This window comes from Argentina anserina, chromosome 4, assembly GCF_933775445.1.
Source record: "Argentina anserina chromosome 4, drPotAnse1.1, whole genome shotgun sequence".
Lineage (NCBI taxonomy): Eukaryota > Viridiplantae > Streptophyta > Magnoliopsida > Rosales > Rosaceae > Argentina > Argentina anserina.
Genome location: NC_065875.1, coordinates 4,025,521 through 4,045,317, shown reverse-complemented (window position 1 = coordinate 4,045,317; position 19,797 = coordinate 4,025,521). Strand labels below are relative to the sequence as shown.

Sequence of the window (19,797 nt, the reverse complement as noted above, 5' to 3'; positions counted from 1 at the left end):
CTGCACTGCCACTCTTTGGTTAGAGATAATATTCAGTGGTGTATTCTTTTCATTTTTATTTGCTGGTTCATATGGAAGTGGAGAAATAAGCAAATTTTTGAGAGCAATTTTGTTATGCCTATTTGTTTTGAGAAGATCATCTGGGAGTATGCAATTGAATGGAAAAATGCTCAAAATAGATCTAGCTCTAGTTCTATGTTCAGCTATACTATGCTATCTTGGAAAATGCCCCCTGAACATTTTTTCAAGCTCAACACTGATGGCACTAGAGCTATAGCCTCAGGCAAAATTGGTGCAGGTGGGGTAATTAGAGACCATTTGGGAATTTGGATAACTGGATTTCAAGTGAATTTGGGAATTGGTGAGATTCTTGATGCAGAAGCTTGGGGCCTCTATTTTGGTTTGAAGGCTGCTATTAACTTGAATATCAAGAATTTGGAGATTGAGATTGATTCTGCAGTGTTGGTTCACTTGTTACAAAACTCCAACCTATCCAACCATCCTTTGGGATCTTTGCTTGAAAGTTGCAATAATCTGATGGCGTCTATGGACAATGTGAAGTTGGTGCATATTTTTAGAGAGTGTAATATGACTGCTGATGCTTTGGCCAAGTTTAGCACTAGTCATGAGATTGGTCTGGTGAAGTTTGACAGTCCTCCTGTGTATGCCTCTTAAGCATATCTTGATGATCTTGGTTCTGTCTCTAGAGCCAGGAGATCTGGTGCTTGTTTTAGCACTTAATTGTCTGCTTTTGTTTTTCCGTTAGGCCTTTTAGGTCCCGTTTGTAACAAAAAAAAAAAGATTATTTCAATGGAGAGGGGAAAATAATAAAGGGGTCCAATGCACGTGGGCTTGGGATTAATAATGTCTTATATTTATGTCTTCCGGATTCACTTTGGTCCGTTTTACCCAGACTCGTTTTGTCGAAAACCCACAGGTCTCTGCCTTTTTACAGACGATCGAAAGCTGAAGAAGACGACGACGAACGAGACACAGCACTTAACCCTCCATCACTGCCAGGTTTACTGATCGCAACCCACCACTTAGATCTTGCTATTTTCATTACGATTTGTTCAAAGATTGTTCTTTTGTATTTACCCAGATGATTCAGAGTGTTGGGAAATTCATGGGTTATGAATCGTGATTTAGTGTTTGAGTTGAATTTAAGGTTGTCTGAGACCACTTAGAACATTGATCTATGCAAAGTTTTTAACTTTATCTAAATTGTGAATTTAAGGTTGTCTGAGTTTTGTTCTTGTTTTCCTATTGTTGTTGTTGTTGTAGATTTCGATTCGTGGGTTGTTGGTTTTTTCTTGGTTGAGTTGAAGGATAGGTGGATCTGGGTGTGGTTGAATTTCGTTGATTCATGGCTGCTTTTGTGCCTCCACCAGGGGCACCTAGGCCCAATAACAACAGTAACACTCCGCCACCACCACCCCCAAATTACAATGCTCAGAGATACCCTGATTCGTTATCCGATAACATGCAAAATCTGAACCTTAATCGCCAGCAGCAGCCGCCTATAATGCCCAATGCTGCTCCTAGACCATCCCCGTTCGGACAACCACCGCCTTTCCCCGGTGCATCTGCGCCTTATTCACGCCCTGGACCTCCCTCAGCCAGGCCTGCAGCTCCTCCACAAGGAACATTTCCCCCTGGCACAGCCGCAGTTAGACCTACTGGCCCACCTCCTGGTCAGTCTTCACCTTTTGGGTCTAGACCACCGCCTCCCGGGTCTTTTCCTCCTGGGGTTGCTCCTACTCCTGCGCCAGCTTCAAGTCCTTTTCAGAGGACGGGGATGCCAAGTGGTCAGGTTTCAATGCCGCCAGCGCCTTCATCAGGTCCTGGGCCGTTTTCTGGTGGTCAGGCTGTGCCTCCTACGGGTGCTCCGGGTAGAATGAGTAATGGGCCACCGGCTTTTGGTTCTGGGGCTGTGCCAGGTGGACCTCGTTTTCCTCCACCTGGAAATCTATCTCAACCACTTGTTGGACCTCCACCACCACCAACATCAGTGGCTCCTCCTCGTACACCAACCATGCATTCGGTGCTCGGTGGTCCAACTCCACCAGGATCTATTGCTCAACAAGCACCACCATTTTCGTCAGGTCCTCAAGGCATGAGGCCTCCTCCTCCTGGTTCTCCTTACAGCCCACAGTCATGGCCAATGCAACAAGGGCAGGTGAGTATTATATATTCAGCTGTATTTCTTTTTGTAGTTGTCTTTATTTTTATTTTTTTAATTATTTTTTAATGTACCAAATATCAAAATATCAAAATGTTGCTATTGACTGACAGCATTCATATGAAGCAGATAAATAATATATACAACTAAGGTATATATATAATGTGTAAAGCTAAGGCATAATGCTTTACTTCTATTCAAAACAACATCTAAGGTATCTAATAAATCAAATGTAAGATCAGGTATGCGAAACCGGCATAGTTATATATGAGATATCTGAAAGCAGATAGTTTCACTTTTCGCCACAAACCAGTTGAAGGGACCTAGTGAACCCAAGTTTTTTTTTTAATATCAGTTTTTACTTCCAGAAGTGAACTTTTTGCTAACGTGTGTGCTCTAATGTAAAGCAAGTAGCAAGTGGTCAGTGTCAGCTTAGTAGTGCACCAGTGTCAGTGCTATGTACAAAATTGAAACTTGTTAGCACGATCCTCCACCCTTTAGTTAAGAGAAACACATTCGTACTAGTGCATGCTTTCAAGTTTCAGCAAGAGCATCTATTAATGCACAAGCATCATGTGCTACTATACAATATCATCATGTGCTACAATAAATTTTTATCATGCAGACCCTTCTGAACTTATAGTTGAAGCATCAAAATTAGTGTTTCTGAAATTATAGTTACAATATTATGATGCCATGTGCTAAAGCAGTACCTTGTGTCTCATAATTTCTAAGTTATAGATAGTATATTCTGGAATAAGCATGGTTTCATTAATAGAAAGTGATAGTAACTGTATAGGATATCAAGTGTCTACTGCAGCTATAAAACTTTATTACATTACAACTGCTAACCAGTAGATATCTCTCAAATGTATTTTTTGTTTTGATCGATGTCTTCTGCCAACCTGGGAATAATAATTATTCTAATGGGAGCGTAGCCATTCTTGTGCGACTCTGAAATATATTAATTGCATGTATTAGGTGCCCCCACCCCCACAATTTCCTGGGTCTGCTCCACCCCCACAATATCCTGGTTCTTCTCCACCCCCACAATATCCTGGCTCTGCTCAACCGCCTAGAATGTATGGAATGCCACCACAACCACTTCCAAATCAGTCCATGACTACTATCTCATCTGCTGGCAGTCAAACTGGAACTCCTGTGGGATCATCAAAGATCGATCCCAATCAAATTCCTCGGCCTGGACCAAGTTCTTCAGTACTTTTGCATGAAACTCGTCAGGGCAATCAAGCAAATCCACCTCCGGTATGTGTTTATTCATTAACTTGGAGAAAATATTATTTGATTTCCATGTATGCTTTAGCTGTATCTTTTGATGCTTATATATACACACGCCAGCCAACTGTTTGTACTGAAGTATAGTTTCACTGCTATTCATTGCAAAAGTTCATGATGTAAAGTAAACTTCACTGAAGTATATTGCCAGTCACTATCTTTCTTCTGATTTGCTAATCTCTTTAAACCTGCTACACATGATTCTATCGTTCTTCTGATTCTTTAATTATTTTAAAGCCTGCTACGAGTGATTATATCGTCAGAGATAATGGGAATTGCAGTCCACGGTACATGAGGTGCACCATCAATCAGGTTGGCGTTAGCTTTCATGAATGAGCTGATAAACACTTTTAGTTCTTGTATTTAGTGCAGCATTTTTTAAATATTTATTTATTAATGATGTTTTTGTTGTCTCAATCCAGATACCATGCACTGCTGATTTTTTGACAACGTCAGGGATGCCATTAGCTTTGTTGGTTGAACCTTTTGCCCTTACTCATCCATCTGAGGAGCCAATCCAGGTACCTTATAAATTTTCATTTCTTTTCATCCACATAATAGTACGTTTTGTCTTAGATATAATTGTCATTGTTCATTAATATTATTTTGAGTTATAAAAAAAAATTTTGTAAAATTTTTATATGTTACAAGATATTAACAGATCTTATGAGAAGAAAGTTAGTAAGGTTTATAACAGAAAAAAGTTAGTTAGGTAGACTATCAATATTCGTTGTAGTAGATTACCAAGAATTTTTTTGTTAGAAAAAGTTTGATAGAATAATGAATCCCATCCGTAAGCATTAAGACCAGGTGTACTTTGCATGAGAACATGCTATATAATTTCATTTCCATAGGAAACTCAAGGTTCACAATTATTCTGAAGTCAAATTTGTCATAATGAATATTTTCCATGAAACTTAAAATAGATTGATCGAGATTCATTGGGGGGCTCTATTTTTTGTACTGAACCTTATTGTTTCAGGTTGTAGATTTTGGTGAAAGTGGTCCTGTTCGATGTTCTCGTTGCAAAGGCTACATAAATCCTTTCATGAAGTTCATAGACCAGGGCAGGCAATTCATCTGCAATTTGTGTGGTGAGTTTCCTATCTCTTCATGGTGTAGTACAAATTTATTTATTTGTGTCTTATTGTTTTTTTAACTGGCCTGGAAACTTTTGAACTTCATATGTGATTAATACTCCTTTTAAGTTCTATAGGTGTTCTAAAAAGTTAATAAGGATTATGTGTCAACAGCTTTTGTGCCTGACATCTTGGTGGTCTCTACTTTTGGAATTTGGATTTAGTTTTGTTTCACAATGTTTATGTGTATGAGTCTCTAAATGGTAAGCTTACAATGTGTGCCATTTCTTGTGCAGGATTCACTGATGAGACTCCGCGTGACTACCACTGCAACCTAGGTCCAGATGGCAGACGCAGAGATGCTGATGATCGGCCTGAACTATGTAGGGGAACAGTTGAATTTGTTGCCTCAAAAGAATACATGGTTGGTTGAATATTATTATCTGCAACTCTTTTTGTCAGATGATGCTATGATGGTTCCTTTTTCTTAAGCCTTTTGATCAAAACAATTTTACTTTCTTTCATTGGAGTTGTCTTTTCGTCATAAAATATATCCTCTTATTCACCTTTAAAAAAAAAAAATATTGGCTATAAAATTCTTAGGTGCGCGATCCCATGCCAGCTGTGTACTTCTTCCTTATTGATGTATCCATGAATGCCATACAAACCGGTGCAACTGCTGCAGCTTGCAGTGCAATCCATCAAGTTATTGCTGATCTTCCTGTGAGTTCTTCTGTCTACATGCAATATTAAGTTTTAAGCTAGGTTTTGATACTGTAGTTCGATTACCATTATCCTCTGTATTGGTTATTTGTATTTTGTTTGCCTTCCTGTCTCAAAAATATAAATAGATTTATGGGAAAGAGTTTAATGTCCTGAAAAATTTAGTCTCTGCCCTGTAGACGCTCTCGTTAGTAGTTTTTCTTGGTATTGGATTTCTCGACTTTGCAGTTTCTATGTTTGTTCTTTGGCATTTAGTAGAATAGGTAAGCAAAACATCAGCAGACTAGCTGTTGGTTTTGTTATTTATTTTTTTCATATGATTTTGAGAAGTTATGTAATGTATTATATGACCGAAATAGGCATGCATTGTGAAAGTATATACTAAAGGTGAATATACTAGCAGTCTATCAGCCAGAAACGAATCACCAAACTCCACAAACAAGAAGTCGTGGAGACGGACTCAAAATAAAAGTAAATTAGCTAACTTGAATGTTAAAGTGTTTTGATATGGAAACCTGGGTGTTTTTCCTTACTTCCTAAGCCTATATTTCCTTTCTCTGAACATCATGTGTGGGTTTGTTATTAATGAGAGTATGTTTCGTTTTTTCACATTTTTGTTTGCTGAATATTAATATCTACTGCAACTAGGATTTCAGATATATTATAGATTGATGTATTTGTTATTGCAGGAAGGTCCTCGGACAATGGTGGGGATTGCAACATTTGATTCAACAATCCATTTTTACAGTTTGAAACGTGTGGAGCAGGTAAATAGAAATTTTACTTCTTTCTCATAGTCAAGAATACTTGGAGCATGCACTCTTCTACAATCACACGATTTGTTAGATGTGGATTCTGTTTGATATTCTATCTGTCTTGGTCAGGTCAGGTTTTGAGATTTGGCAATATGAGTTAACTCACGGGAAAAATTTAGTTTATTTGTGATTGAATGCCTATCCAAATGCATGAACAGAATCATCTGAAACTGAAGACTCTTTGATAGATTTTTTGGTTGGGTGCAAAGGAGTTTTCTTCTTTAACAACAGGATGCAAGTTAGTGTGGTAATTTTAATGTACCGATATTTCTGAGGTAGTAAAAGAGCTGAAGTGTCTTAATGCTCAATGTCTTGATCTTGTGGCACACAGAGCAATCAGAACACATGTTGCTTTACCTACTATGCTCCTACTTCCTATACGTTGCCCAGAGGAGATTTAAAATCTTGATCAGTTACCTTGAAAGTCTGAACTCTTTCTGTTATTCCTATAAAAGTTTGATGATAAGTTCTAGATGTATTGATTTAAGTTTGCATTGTTAGTTAGTTAGAGGAATGCTGGGATAGTTCACTTGACACAACATTAAAATAGAAATATGGGAGGTGCTTTTTTTTATTAGTTTTTTTATTTTACTTAATGTTTCTCAATTAGTAGGTCTGGCCATCGACATTATTCTTGGATGGCATATATTTTGTTATGCTCCACAGTTATTTTGGAAAGGTTTGACGCTGATTATGAATTGTGACTTTCAAAATCTGGTCGCAGCCTTTGATGCTTATTGTTCCTGATGTACAAGATGTTTATACTCCTCTAGAGACTGATGTGGTTGTTCAGCTTTCCAAGGTTAGCAGCCATTTCCCCTGAACATGGATCAATAATTCAATCTGCCATTCAATAGCAGCTACAATTATCTCAATTTTGAAATATATAGAGAAGTTATGCCTGGGTTATGACGCGGTGATTTGATTAAAAAAAAACATCCGTCGGTCAATCCAACATCATAGTTAGTGAAATTTTACATGCCTCATATCAACTAACTTGTGTTTTCTGGATTTTCAGTGTCGTCAACATTTGGAGGATTTGCTGGGAAGAATTCCAACTATGTTTCAGACTAGTAAAACTGCTGAATCAGCTTTTGGTGCAGCAATCAAGGTATGTTGTAATGTTGTAATACTGTATTCCCATATTGCATGAAGCTGTATTATTTACTCGACTAGTGTATTCAACTGAGAGATCTAATAAGTTTCTTTTAACTGTGTACTTCTTTTTCATGGCTCTGTGACCCTGTATTTTGATTCTCTTAGCTGTGAACTGTTGTGTTTTTGGCTCGTTGATGCATGTTGGAGTTAGGATTCAGTAATCAAATCCAGGTTTAGAAAGGAAATAAGTTAGCACAGCTTTTCTATATGTTTTAGGAGAGTATATCTTCCATTATTCTATTAGGATTTGTGTTAGGTTTAGTAATCCTAGTCCATATTGTATTAAGCAGCCCCTATTGATATAAATAGGGCTGCAGGGAGGTTTTTAGACAGAGAGACAGAAATCCTAAAAGGGAGAGCTAAGGGTGATAGAGAGATAGGAGCTAGACAGGGAGGGGTTAAGGTCTACAATAAGTACTTGTACCTAAATTCTTCAGTACTAGTAAATCTCTCAAGAGAGATCACAGTGGAGGTAGGCTTCAGCTGAACCACTATAACTTTGGTGTGTTTCTGTTTACTCTTCTTTGCTTATATCGCAAATAACTATTAAGATCTAAAGGCGCTTATAACAACACGTGGTATCAAGAGCTGGTTTATTTTGCGATGTCGATTGGCAAAGGAATGGCTGAGGCAGGAGAGGTGAGAGCGTCCATAAAGCTATTCAATGGCAAGGACAACTTCACGCTTTGGCAGAGGAAGATGAGGAACGTTCTGATCCAGCATAAGGTTGATGTAGCTCTTGAAGAATCAAAGCCTACAGCAATGTCTGATGCAGATTGGGCAGAAAAGTGTAAGATAGCAAAGAGTTGCATTGAGTTGCATCTTGCTGATAATGTTGTGCTGCAGATCGGAGAGGAGCTGACTGCAAAGCAGGCATGGGACAAGCTGCAAAGCGTTTATATGGGTACAACCATCAGCAACAAGCTACTCTTGAAGGAACAACTCTTTGGACTCAAGATGGAGGAAGGGGATGATCTTACTGATCATATATCCAAGTTTCAGAACTGCATAATTAACTTGGAGAAGGTTGGGGCAAAGATGGGAGATGAGGACTCGGCTATGATGTTACTACAGTCTTTGCCATCATCATTCAAACACTTCAAGACCACCATGATATTCAACAAAGAGACCATCACACTTGCAGGAGTGTGTGAGAACCTGGAACAATATGTCAGGATGCAGAGGGAAGAAGATAATTCCCAAGCACGAGGACTGAGTGTCAGAGGGAAGGAGAGAGGAAGGTCTAAGAGTAAAGGTGGTGGATTTGAAGACAAGGGCAGGTCTAAATCCAAGGGAAAAGGCAAAGAAAAGAAGAAGGATGGTTGCTTCGTATGTGGTTCACCCGACCACTGGAAAAGAAATTGCAAACAATGGAAGGAGAAGAAGGCGCAGATGCTTAGAGGAAGCTCCCAGTCAGCCAATGTCGTTATTGGGAATGATAGCGATGATGGAGAACTCCTTGCAATCTCAGCCATCTCCGGCGCGCCTAGACATTGGACCTTGGACACAGCCTGCACATTTCACATGTGTGCACACAGAGATTGGTTTGACACATGAAGAGAGGGACACCGGATCAGTTTTGATGGGGAATGATTCACCAAGTAGAATCATGGGAATCGGCACAGTAAAGATCTCAATGTATGATGGCATTGTCAGAACATTGGGAAAGGTCAGACACATTCCACATTTGAGCAGAAATCTGATTTCTCTAAGTCTATTGGATAGGGAAGGATTGTGGTATAAAGGTAACAATGGAGTGCTCAAAGTCGGAAAGGGTCAGTTGGTCTACATGAAAGGTGTGTTGCAGCCTGATAATATGTATAAACTCACAGGTTCTACAATAGTAGGTGGAGCATCAGTTTGTACGGAAGAAGACAAGACTGAGCTCTGGCATAGACGGCTAGGGCACATGAGTCAAAGGGGGCTGCAAGAATTACATAAGCAAGATAAGCTAGAAGGCATAACGAGTTGCAGCCTTGACTTCTGCAAGTATTGCACACTCGGTAAGCAGACCAAGGTATCATTCAAAGTGAGCAGCAGTGAGAACAAATCCAAAGGAGTATTAGACTATATTCACACAGATGTTTGGGGGCCTGCATCAACAAAATCGTTGGGTAAGGCCAGATACTTTGTCTCTTTCATAGATGATTTTTCAAGGAAGGTTTGGGTTTACTTTATGAAGTCAAAAGATGAGGTCTTTTCAAAGTTCAAGGAGTGGAAGGCTGAAATCGAGAACCAAACGGGCAGGAAAATCAAAGTGTTGAGAAGTGACAATGGAGGTGAATATATAAGTAATCAGTTCTTACAATTCTGCAAGGATGAAGGCATTACAAGACACTTTACTGTTAAGAAAACTCCCCAGCAAAACGGTGTTGCAGAGAAGATGAACAGAACTCTCTTGGAGAGAGAAAGAAGCATGAGGCTTCATGCAGGGTTGCCTGAAGAGTTTTGGGCAGAATCGCTTAATCATGCTTGTTACTTGATTAATCGATCACCTTCAAAGGCTATTAACTTCAAGTGTGCAGAGGAGGTATGGTCTGGAAAACCAGTTGATTATTCCAACTTAAGAGTGTTTGGATGCAGCGCCTTTGCGCATATTCCCAAGGATGAAAGAACCAAGCTGGAACCAAAGTCACTTGAATGTGTGTTTATTGGTTTTCAGAGAAGAGTAAAAGGTTATAAGTTGTGGGATATAATCAATGAGAAAAGAGTGCTCAGCAGGGACGTTGTTTTTGATGAGAAGACTATGCCGTTAAATATAGAAGCTAATAGTAAGGAGGAGAAGATGACTGTTGCTGAAAAAGATGAAGAAGCAATCGAGATATCATTAGCTAAACGATCAGTTGAAGATTCTCAAGCTCAGGTGGAGCAAGTAGGGAATGATCAAGTAGCCATTGAGGAACCAGAGCAGCAACAACAGTCACCAGTTAGGGCTCAGGTGGAGCAGTCCCCACGTAGGGGTCAAAATCCTCCCATCCCACAAGAACCTGAGCCAGTGAGGCGAGTCATAGCACTTGACAAACCAAAGAGGAATTTAAAGAAGGTACAACGGTATGGATTTGAAACCGAAGAAGATGTGAGTCATGCTCTGACCATAAGTCAAGGTGATCCAACTACTTATCAAGAAGCTATAGAAAGCGAAGAAAGGGAAGGTTGGATTGGTGCTATGGCAGAAGAGATGGAATCTCTGCATAAGAATTCCGTGTGGGAGCTGGTTCCTAAACCCAAAGAAAGAAAACTTGTTGGCTGCAAGTGGGTGTTTAGGAAGAAAGAAGGAATACATGATGATGATGCCATAAAGTACAAAGCACGTCTGGTGGCAAAAGGGTATTCGCAGAAAGAGGGAGTGGACTATGACGAGATTTTCTCTCCGGTGGTCAAACATACTTCAATACGGTTGTTGTTGTCTATAGCAGCTCAGTATGATATGGAGATTGAGCAGATGGATGTTAAAACTGCGTTTCTTCATGGGGACCTCGAAGAAGACATTTACATGTCGCAGCCGGAGGGTTTTGTCGAAACAGGGAAAGAGAATCTGGTTTGTCGACTAAAGAAGTCTCTATATGGACTCAAGCAATCGCCAAGGCAGTGGTACAAGCGTTTCGACACATACATGCTGAAGATAGGCTACACAAGGTGTCAATATGACTGCTGCGTTTACTACCATGTATTCGAAGATGGGGAGGTAATTCTACTACTACTGTATGTAGATGACATGCTGATTGCATGCAAGGATATGTTGAAAATTCAGAAACTTAAGGAAAAGTTGGAGGCTGAATTCGACATGAAGGATCTAGGAGCTGCACAGAAGATCCTTGGAATTGAAATAAGAAGGGATAGAAACACAAGTGAAATATGGCTGTCACAAGAGAAGTACATTATGAAGGTACTTGAACGGTTCAACATGGATGAAGCTAAGGTTGTTTCTACCCCATTAGCTGCACACTTTCGGCTGAGTGCAGAGCATAAGCCATCAAATCAAAAGGAGATTGATGCGATGAAGAATGTTCCATATGCTAATGCAGTAGGGTGTCTCATGTATGCAATGATATGCACAAGACCAGATTTAGCTCAAGCATTGAGTGTTGTCTCTAAGTATATGTCAAATCCGGGAAAGCGTCATTGGGAAGCAGTGAAGTGGATTCTGAGGTACTTAAAGAGAACTAGGCAGTTTGGAATCAAGTTTGAAAGAAAACAAGAAGAAGCTTGTGTGGCTGGTTTTGTTGACTCTGATTTTGCAGGAGATTTAGATAGAAGAAGGTCTACAACAGGTTATGTTTTCACTTGTGGTGGAGGGCCTGTGAGCTGGAAAGCAAATCTTCAAGAGGTTACAGCTCTATCTACTACTGAGGCAGAGTATATGGCGTTGACAGAAGCTTCTAAGGAAGCTATTTGGTTGAATGGACTGGCAGGACAGTTTGGTATTCACCAGGAAGGTGTGGTAGTGAAGTGTGACAGCCAAAGTGCCATACATTTGGCGAAGAATCAAGTGTTTCATGCAAGGACAAAGCACATTGATGTTCGCTATCACCGGATCAGAGATTGGATAGAAGCTGGATATATTATTGTGGAGAAAGTTCACACAAATGACAATGCAGCAGATTGTCTAACAAAGCCAGTTTCTGTAGAGAAGTTCAAGCACTGCTTGAACTTGCTTAGTGTCACAACATGCTGAGTTGTGGTGGAGCACCTCCTCACTTGAGGTGTGATGAGGCAAGAGGAGTATTGCCAAGGTGAATGATCTTGGAGGTTTGTTCAGGGTTACTTCAAGAGATACAAGACATCCTGAAGGTTGCAACAATCATTTGGTATCAACTCACCACGGTGGAGATTGTTGTGTTTTTGGCTCGTTGATGCATGTTGGAGTTAGGATTCAGTAATCAAATCCAGGTTTAGAAAGGAAATAAGTTAGCACAGCTTTTCTATATGTTTTAGGAGAGTATATCTTCCATTATTCTATTAGGATTTGTGTTAGGTTTAGTAATCCTAGTCCATATTGTATTAAGCAGCCCCTATTGATATAAATAGGGCTGCAGGGAGGTTTTTAGACAGAGAGACAGAAATCCTAAAAGGGAGAGCTAAGGGTGATAGAGAGATAGGAGCTAGACAGGGAGGGGTTAAGGTCTACAATAAGTACTTGTACCTAAATTCTTCAGTACTAGTAAATCTCTCAAGAGAGATCACAGTGGAGGTAGGCTTCAGCTGAACCACTATAACTTTGGTGTGTTTCTGTTTACTCTTCTTTGCTTATATCGCAAATAACTATTAAGATCTAAAGGCGCTTATAACAACATGAACTTCTGTTATTTACTTCGATATAGTAATGCTTACCCATGAAATGTGCATTAATGACCATGTGGTAGATTAAGCAGATTTCAGTTTTCTTATAAAAAAAGAAAAAAAAAGACCAGGATCTGATATATATAAAAAAAACCAAAAAAAAAAAAGAAGAATACAGCTCGACTGCTGTTGGTCATGCAGTTCATCCATTGATTCTTATCCTTGTTCCATTTATACAGCAAAGCTTTCTAACTTTGATTTTGATGTGCAAAATGCATTTCGTGTGTAGTCAAATTTACATTTTTATTCCACATATGATGCTGTGTTGGCCTCTACTCAAGCTACATGTTTACTTGTATGAATATCACTTTTTTTAGTATGTAAGTTCATTCTTATTTCTTTATTGTTTAGGCTGCTTTCTTGGCAATAAAGAGTACAGGAGGAAAACTTCTGGTGTTCCAGTCAGGCAAGCTTTTCATCTACTTATGCTATGTTCTTATATGTATCTGTATAACTACTTCTATAGGTGATTGCCAGTAAAGAATGATAAAAAATATGGTTGGGGTTACAGTTATGTTTAGTTGAGAACCAGATGATAATAAGAAGTATTGAGGTCTGTTAAAGGATCTGACTTTAAGAGTTCCATACACACAAGTAGTGTCATAAGAATTTTCTTTTGTAAGATATGCCAAAGTTGCATAAAGCATCACAGCCATAGACTCAAAGTTTTCAATAAACACCCCAAAACCAGAACATAGACATCAAGCCAATGTTCCGATTAGCGAGTAAGCTTTTCCGTGTGAAGAAGTTCTGATATCTAACCATGCTTCCAAGTCATACATTTGATATAATAGATTTCTCAATTTTATTCTGTACACCGTTTTTAGACTTACGTCATTTACGGTCGCTGAAGAAACTAATTTGTTTGCAATTGCGGCTTTCTCTCCACACCTAAGCTCAATTGCGTGTGATCAATGTCTCCATTTGTTGTTCCTTCTCTAACTGGAGTGCAATGAGTAGATAGGAGGGAAAACATTAATTACATGTTATCCGCTGGCTTTTTAGTTGGGGGAAAGCTATATATGGATGGTTGCACAAATGTTTGCCAGGTTGTAAAGTGGTAGTAAAAAGGTTCACGGGATGGGTGAGAGCAGTTAAAAGCCTGTACTGTTGAACGGAGAGAAACAGAAACGGTTATCAGTCTGATGAGTTTCGGGATATATCTATTTTGGTATTCTTATAAGACAGAGAAGCAGCTGGGAGTTAGTCCACTGTTATCTTCGCTCGTTAGGCGTATAACTAGTATATTGTTTTGTTTTCTTGAGGTTGTCTACCTTGCTCTGTGTTGTTTGCTGTAAAAGGGATCTTAGGAATTTTTAGAGTATCTGGTTTATTAGCCTCCCAGAGAAACTAATGATATATGCGGTCTGCAGTGTTGCCGTCAACTGGAATTGGAGCACTTTCTGCTAGAGAGGCTGAAGGAAGAGCTAATATATCTTCAACTGAGAAGGTACAGATGCATCATGTATATCTGCTTTGCTTGAAAAATCTGTGTTTTTGAAGCATACAACTTGATTTAGAAAACCCTGTATGGTTTTGCTTTTGTGTAGGCAGCTATTCTCTTATTTGTTCTTGTTACTACTGAATTGTTGCAATTTTAATAGCTTGTTTTTGGGTAACCTGCCTGCAGTTATAAAAAGATTTTCCCCAGTGTACTTCTCTAATCATTGCAATCGTGGGGCTTTGTTCATATAGTTATCATACACTGAGTAGGTTTGAATAATCGAATGAAGCTCTGATGCTCATAAGCACCATAAGGCATAATTGCCAATTAACTACCCTAGCCTTTTCACCTCAGTGTCAATTTGCCACCTTAGCTTTTATTTATGCGAATTTGCTACCCTAGATCTTCAGAACTTGCCAATTCACTACCTTCAATATTAATTTTACCAATTTGCTACCTTGTGTTTCCAAAATCAATCAATTTACTACCACTTTGTCAAACTAATTTATCAATTCTTTGTAGAAAATGACTAAATTTGAAGATTTGAATAAACAAATTGCTCTTCTTGAAAGGTGGAGTAGTAAATCTGACTTAAGATTAGCAAAATGGACTAACATAAAACATAGGGTAGCAAATTGGCATGTTTTGGAAAACTAGGGTAGCAGCTTGGCAGAATTGAAAGTTAGGATAGAAAATTGACACTAGTGTAAAACATTGAGTAGCAAATCGGCAATTATGCTGGACCATAATTAGATTGGGTGTCATTGCCTTACAACTGTCACGTCCCACAAAAAAATGTTAAATGATGATGAAAATATGGGTTCCTGTAGTTTTGGAATTACAACTTTGTTCAACTGCATTTCAGGAGCCCAATAAATTACTCCAGCCAGTAGACAAAACTTTGAAGACATTGGCAATCGAATTTGCCGAATATCAGGTTAGCATATGAGTAATTTTGTATGGTCTTCGTAATTGGTATCTTATCAATGTATAGATTATATCTACCAAGAGTTCTGGTGGTTATGTAATTGTTAAGCATAAGGTTTTTTAAACTAATTTTCTTCATGAAACATTCCAGGTTTGCGTCGATTTATTTATCACTACCCAGTCATACATGGATATTGCTTCGATCTCGGTCATCCCCAGAACAACCGGAGGGCAGGTACTAATGAAACTTATTTTGCGATTTCTACCTTTGTTTTTAGGATCCTTTTATCTATTCACTAGTTTTTCCTTGGCTTATCTTTATTTAAAGACTTCTTCCTGTTATTTATCTGTAAAATTATTTTCGGAATTCATTTAAGAAATTGCAATCATAGTCCTTTTGCGCTTGTTATTTTCTTATTTAAACATTATATTTCTTCTATAATCTTCCAGGTTTACTATTATTACCCCTTCTCAGCTGTCACTGATCCTGCAAAGCTCTACAATGATCTTAGATGGAATGTCACAAGGCCGCAAGGTTTTGAGGCAGTGATGCGTGTAAGATGCAGCCAGGTAATTTTTTTTGTTCACCTTTCTCCACTATCACATAATGAGTGCCTATCATTCTTAAAGTTCTTTTAAGATAATTTTCTTTTCATCATTTGTAGGGTATTCAAGTTCAAGAGTACTTTGGAAACTTTTGCAAACGCATTCCAACAGATGTCGATCTACCTGGGGTATGTAAAATTCTACAACATTTCAGATTACCAACATTAAATATTATGATATCATTTATATTTATCTTGCATGGGAGTAGAATGCCGCTCAACCACTGGTTATGTTAACAACGATAACATCTATTATCATTAAAATCAAGATCTTGCAAAATGAGAATGAATCTAGCTTTTGTTGCTTATTATAGCTCACTGAACTATGGTTCTGTATTTGTATTCCTCTTTCACCTCTTGCTTTGGCCACTAGTGTTATTGACACATAGTTGATTGTCTTATAGGCTGAAAAAAATTCTAGCTCTTACTGCTTAACTATAACTCTTTTCTCATTCCTTCTTTTTATTTTTTCTTATCTTTCTGGTTCTTCTGCCCGCTCTTCTTCCAATCTAAGAACAATGCTAGGTCTTATTGAAGCAATATTTTGATTACCTTAGTATCTGTTTCCTGGTTTTCATTCCCCATCTCTCACCCTTTCTCCGTTCCCCTTCATCTATGTCTGGCCTTGGATCAGTTGGATGATAACCAATTCCTTCTATGCTGCAGATTGACTGTGACAAAACTATTATGGTAACGTTAAAACATGATGACAAATTACAGGATGGCTCAGAATGCTCCTTCCAGGTAACTGATTTCTCTGGTCTGTCATCCTTCAAGACATTTATCTTGTCAACTGTATTTTCTAAATTATTGTTTAATTAAATATTTGTTTTTTCATTTCTAGTGTGCCGTGTTATACACAACCTTGTATGGCCAAAGGAGAATTCGGGTCATCACTTTGTCTCTGCCATGCACTAGCATGTTAAGTAATCTGTTTCGTGCTGCGGATTTGGACACTCAGTTTTCATGTTACATGAAGCAAGGTATGTCGAGATATGCAATTTTTCCTTAGTGCTCTCTGTGTTGGATCTGTTATGCATGTTTTCCCACTTTGTGGTTATTGTTCTCCCAGTATGTGGTGATTGTTTCCCCCAATCAAACCCGGGCTTATCAATGGAATTGTTCCATAATAATATGTCAAAGCGTTCTGAGATTAGTTTCTTGTTATATGCTAGCGACGAATGAAATTACCTCCAGTCCTCTTGTGCGTGTGCGGGAACAAATGACAAATCTTTGCATCAGTAGTCTGCTTTCATATCGCAAATTCTGTGCAACCGTATCATCTTCGGGACAGCTTATTCTTCCAGAGGCACTGAAGCTCCTGCCTCTATACACCCTTGGTATATTCTTTTCTTCTTGTATAACACACACACACACACACACATATTTCGGCTATTCTGATATGCTTATTTTGAATGCACTCTGCTGTTATTATAGATCCAGGTGAATTAGAAAGCTGTATTATGTTCTCCTTATTGCCACCGAACCTTATTGTGGATTATAATATCGTATAGTACATGAAGCACTGCTTTATTCTGTTCGTGTTTTTTTTCTTTTGGGTAGATTTCCTTGTGTTTTTTCATCATCATTGATATTCATGTCTTTAATAATTATCTGATTGGCATGTCACAATTTACCTGCCATTGAAACCTAAACCCTTAAGGAAAGGATCCTCGTAATTCATAAATGACTTTGCTTGTTTTAGACTTCTAAAAAAGTTACATGTTTCTTTTTTGGCCAAATTGTTTATTTATCTCTTAAATTTAGTGGAACGTGACCACTAGAAATTCAACAGATTGCTACACTTCTCATCATTTCTTGATTGTTAGTGCTATTTTCTGTTCTTATTGATAATGTTTGTGCCTCTTCAATTGCATGCTTAACTATTCTGAGAATTTTTATTATTTTTTCCTTTGTCAGCCTTAATTAAAAGTACAGGACTACGAACTGATGGAAAAATTGATGAACGGTCTTTCTGGATCAACCATGTTTTCTCCCTTTCTGTTCCTTTGGCAGTTCCACTGGTGTATCCCAGGATGGTGGCTGTTCATAACCTTGATATCAAAAAGGTGAGACAGTTTTTTTAATATTCTGCCTATCTCCCATGGCTGTGTTATGCATTGATGTGCTGCTGAATATTATATCACTTGGCAGAGGCCAATGTGAGTTTGGTTGGTGTAGCTTCATCTGATTATTTATTACGCAAGAATTGTTGGAGAAACACATAGTTGATGGTGTGGATAGTGCTGGGTGATGGCCATCTCTGTCAGTTTGGATGGAGAAAAAATCTAGTTGTTTGGATATTTTTCTCTTTGATTTCTTACTGTGGCTCATAACTAATAACAAGAACCATTTTGTAGTTGAAAATATGCATTGAACGCTGGTAACTTGGTAATTTTCAGGACGGTGATGAATCTCCAATTCCTCCAGTGATTCCACTATCTAGCGAACACGTTAGTGATGATGGAATTTATCTTCTCGAGAATGGTGAGGACTGTTTAATATACATTGGGAGCTTGGTGGATTCGGGAACTTTACAACAGCTATTTGGCGTCAACACTGCTGATGAACTTCCCACCCAGGTAGCATATACATTGACTTTATGGGTAATTAGCATCTGCCTGAGATTATCGTTCTTAACTGTGGATAAATTGTTGATCACAAGCTGGTCTGAGACTTCAGTTATTAAACACCTCTGATATTTGACTCGAGGCTTGCTTAGGTGACTACATTATAGAAGGTGCTTAAGTGACTATTTCTTTCTGTTCAGTAGTAATGATTTGGGCATCTGTAACCTTTAGGCATCGGTAGAATATGCATCGGTGGAATTTTCTATCTTGAACACCATCTGTTTGTGCAATATATCTTTGTATAACTTGAAAGGTTGTTTCCCCAGTTTGTGTTGCAGCAGCATGATAATTCATTATCAAAGAAGCTGAATGATGTGGTAAATGAAATACGCCGCCAGAGATGTTCCTACCTGCGGTAAGTTCCATGACATTTCTATTTCTGATTTCTGATTTATAGGGAAGAAATGAATGGTCATGCACCCATGCACCAAATGAATTTAATATTTGATCTTTTCAGTTAAATCACCTTTTTTATTTGTTTTACATCTTGCAGAATGAAATTGTGCAAGAAAGGAGATCCTTCAGGTTAGTGGCTTAAACGAATCTCTAAAGCAAACTGAATTAGAAGTGCTACGATTGAACAATATGCTGCATATACTTTTTTATCATTTTATTGAAAGTTTATAGTATAGAGACAATCACATACAACAGCATTCTGAGAACACATCCATTAACTCTGATGTCTGATCCAATGCTAATACTATCATTCAAAGTTATTTCGAAGAACAGAGAAAAATGCAGAAGAAAGTATTAGTCTAGTAGATACTAGTCGTACTACCACCTAACTAGTTGACAGTTTTATAAATTAGAAATGCAAGGAGATATTATTAATTGGTTTGATTAAGTCTTGTTTTCTTTCTGCTTGCAGGAGCATTCTTCTTATCACATTTGGTCGAAGACCAGAGTCCCCATGGCCCCTCATATGTTGAGTTTCTGGTACATGTCCATCGGCAAATACAGATAAAAATGGCTTCATAACAGGTTATGATGTAGCCTGGAATACAAGTTTTGAGCAACTACTTCCTAGAGCACATAGTGATCCAAATGATAGAAGAAAAATTAGACGCTTGCAGTACATCTGCAATATTGGGCTTGTCCCACATGTACTGTATACATTGAAAGCAAGCACAATTGAGTTTTGCTGTGTTAGGTTTGTTAAAGTGCTATTGATATTTCATAGTGGACAATCATGTGATAAAAAAAAGTTTGTTGTATTCAAGTTATTCTTTCTCCTACTGTCTTCCATTCTTAATGCGAGTTGGACAATGAAAAATTAGGATGTAATCTGATAACTGTGGACGTGAGGAGAAAGATTGTAAGAATGCTCATGAGATGTCGACTTTAAATTATGGTGATTGTTCGACAAATGTTTGAGAAGGATCATTGTGATGTATCAGTTAGTAAATTTGTCTGGCGTATAATACCAAGCGAAAACGCTCTTAATTTAGCCGTATAGTTTGCGATCTACCGAATTCAAAATCCACTCGGTTTATTTGCAGCAGTGAGCATCCCTCATGGGGCTCTGTTGCCTCCTGGTCTCATACTAGAACGTCTCTCCGCTTTTTATCTTGTGGACAAAATGAATCGATAGATATTTG

General features: G+C 38.4%; 1 protein-coding gene across 1 annotated transcript; it reads left to right on the top strand.

Moving 5' to 3' along the window:
- The first annotated feature begins 873 nt into the window (after positions 1–873).
- LOC126790165 (protein transport protein Sec24-like At4g32640) lies at positions 874–19,577 on the top strand. Its single transcript, XM_050516317.1, has 25 exons — positions 874–1,020; positions 1,285–2,179; positions 3,164–3,448; positions 3,716–3,790; positions 3,901–3,999; positions 4,461–4,572; positions 4,854–4,981; positions 5,161–5,280; positions 5,970–6,047; positions 6,820–6,897; positions 7,114–7,206; positions 12,945–12,999; positions 13,967–14,043; positions 14,903–14,974; positions 15,116–15,199; positions 15,415–15,534; positions 15,630–15,698; positions 16,236–16,313; positions 16,414–16,552; positions 16,745–16,909; positions 17,490–17,638; positions 17,972–18,151; positions 18,466–18,554; positions 18,693–18,724; positions 19,068–19,577. The coding sequence occupies exons 2-25, from the start codon at positions 1,367–1,369 to the stop codon at positions 19,175–19,177; spliced, it is 3,300 nt and encodes a 1,099-aa protein (XP_050372274.1). The 5' UTR covers positions 874–1,020; positions 1,285–1,366; the 3' UTR covers positions 19,178–19,577.
- Positions 19,578–19,797: the final 220 nt, after the last annotated feature.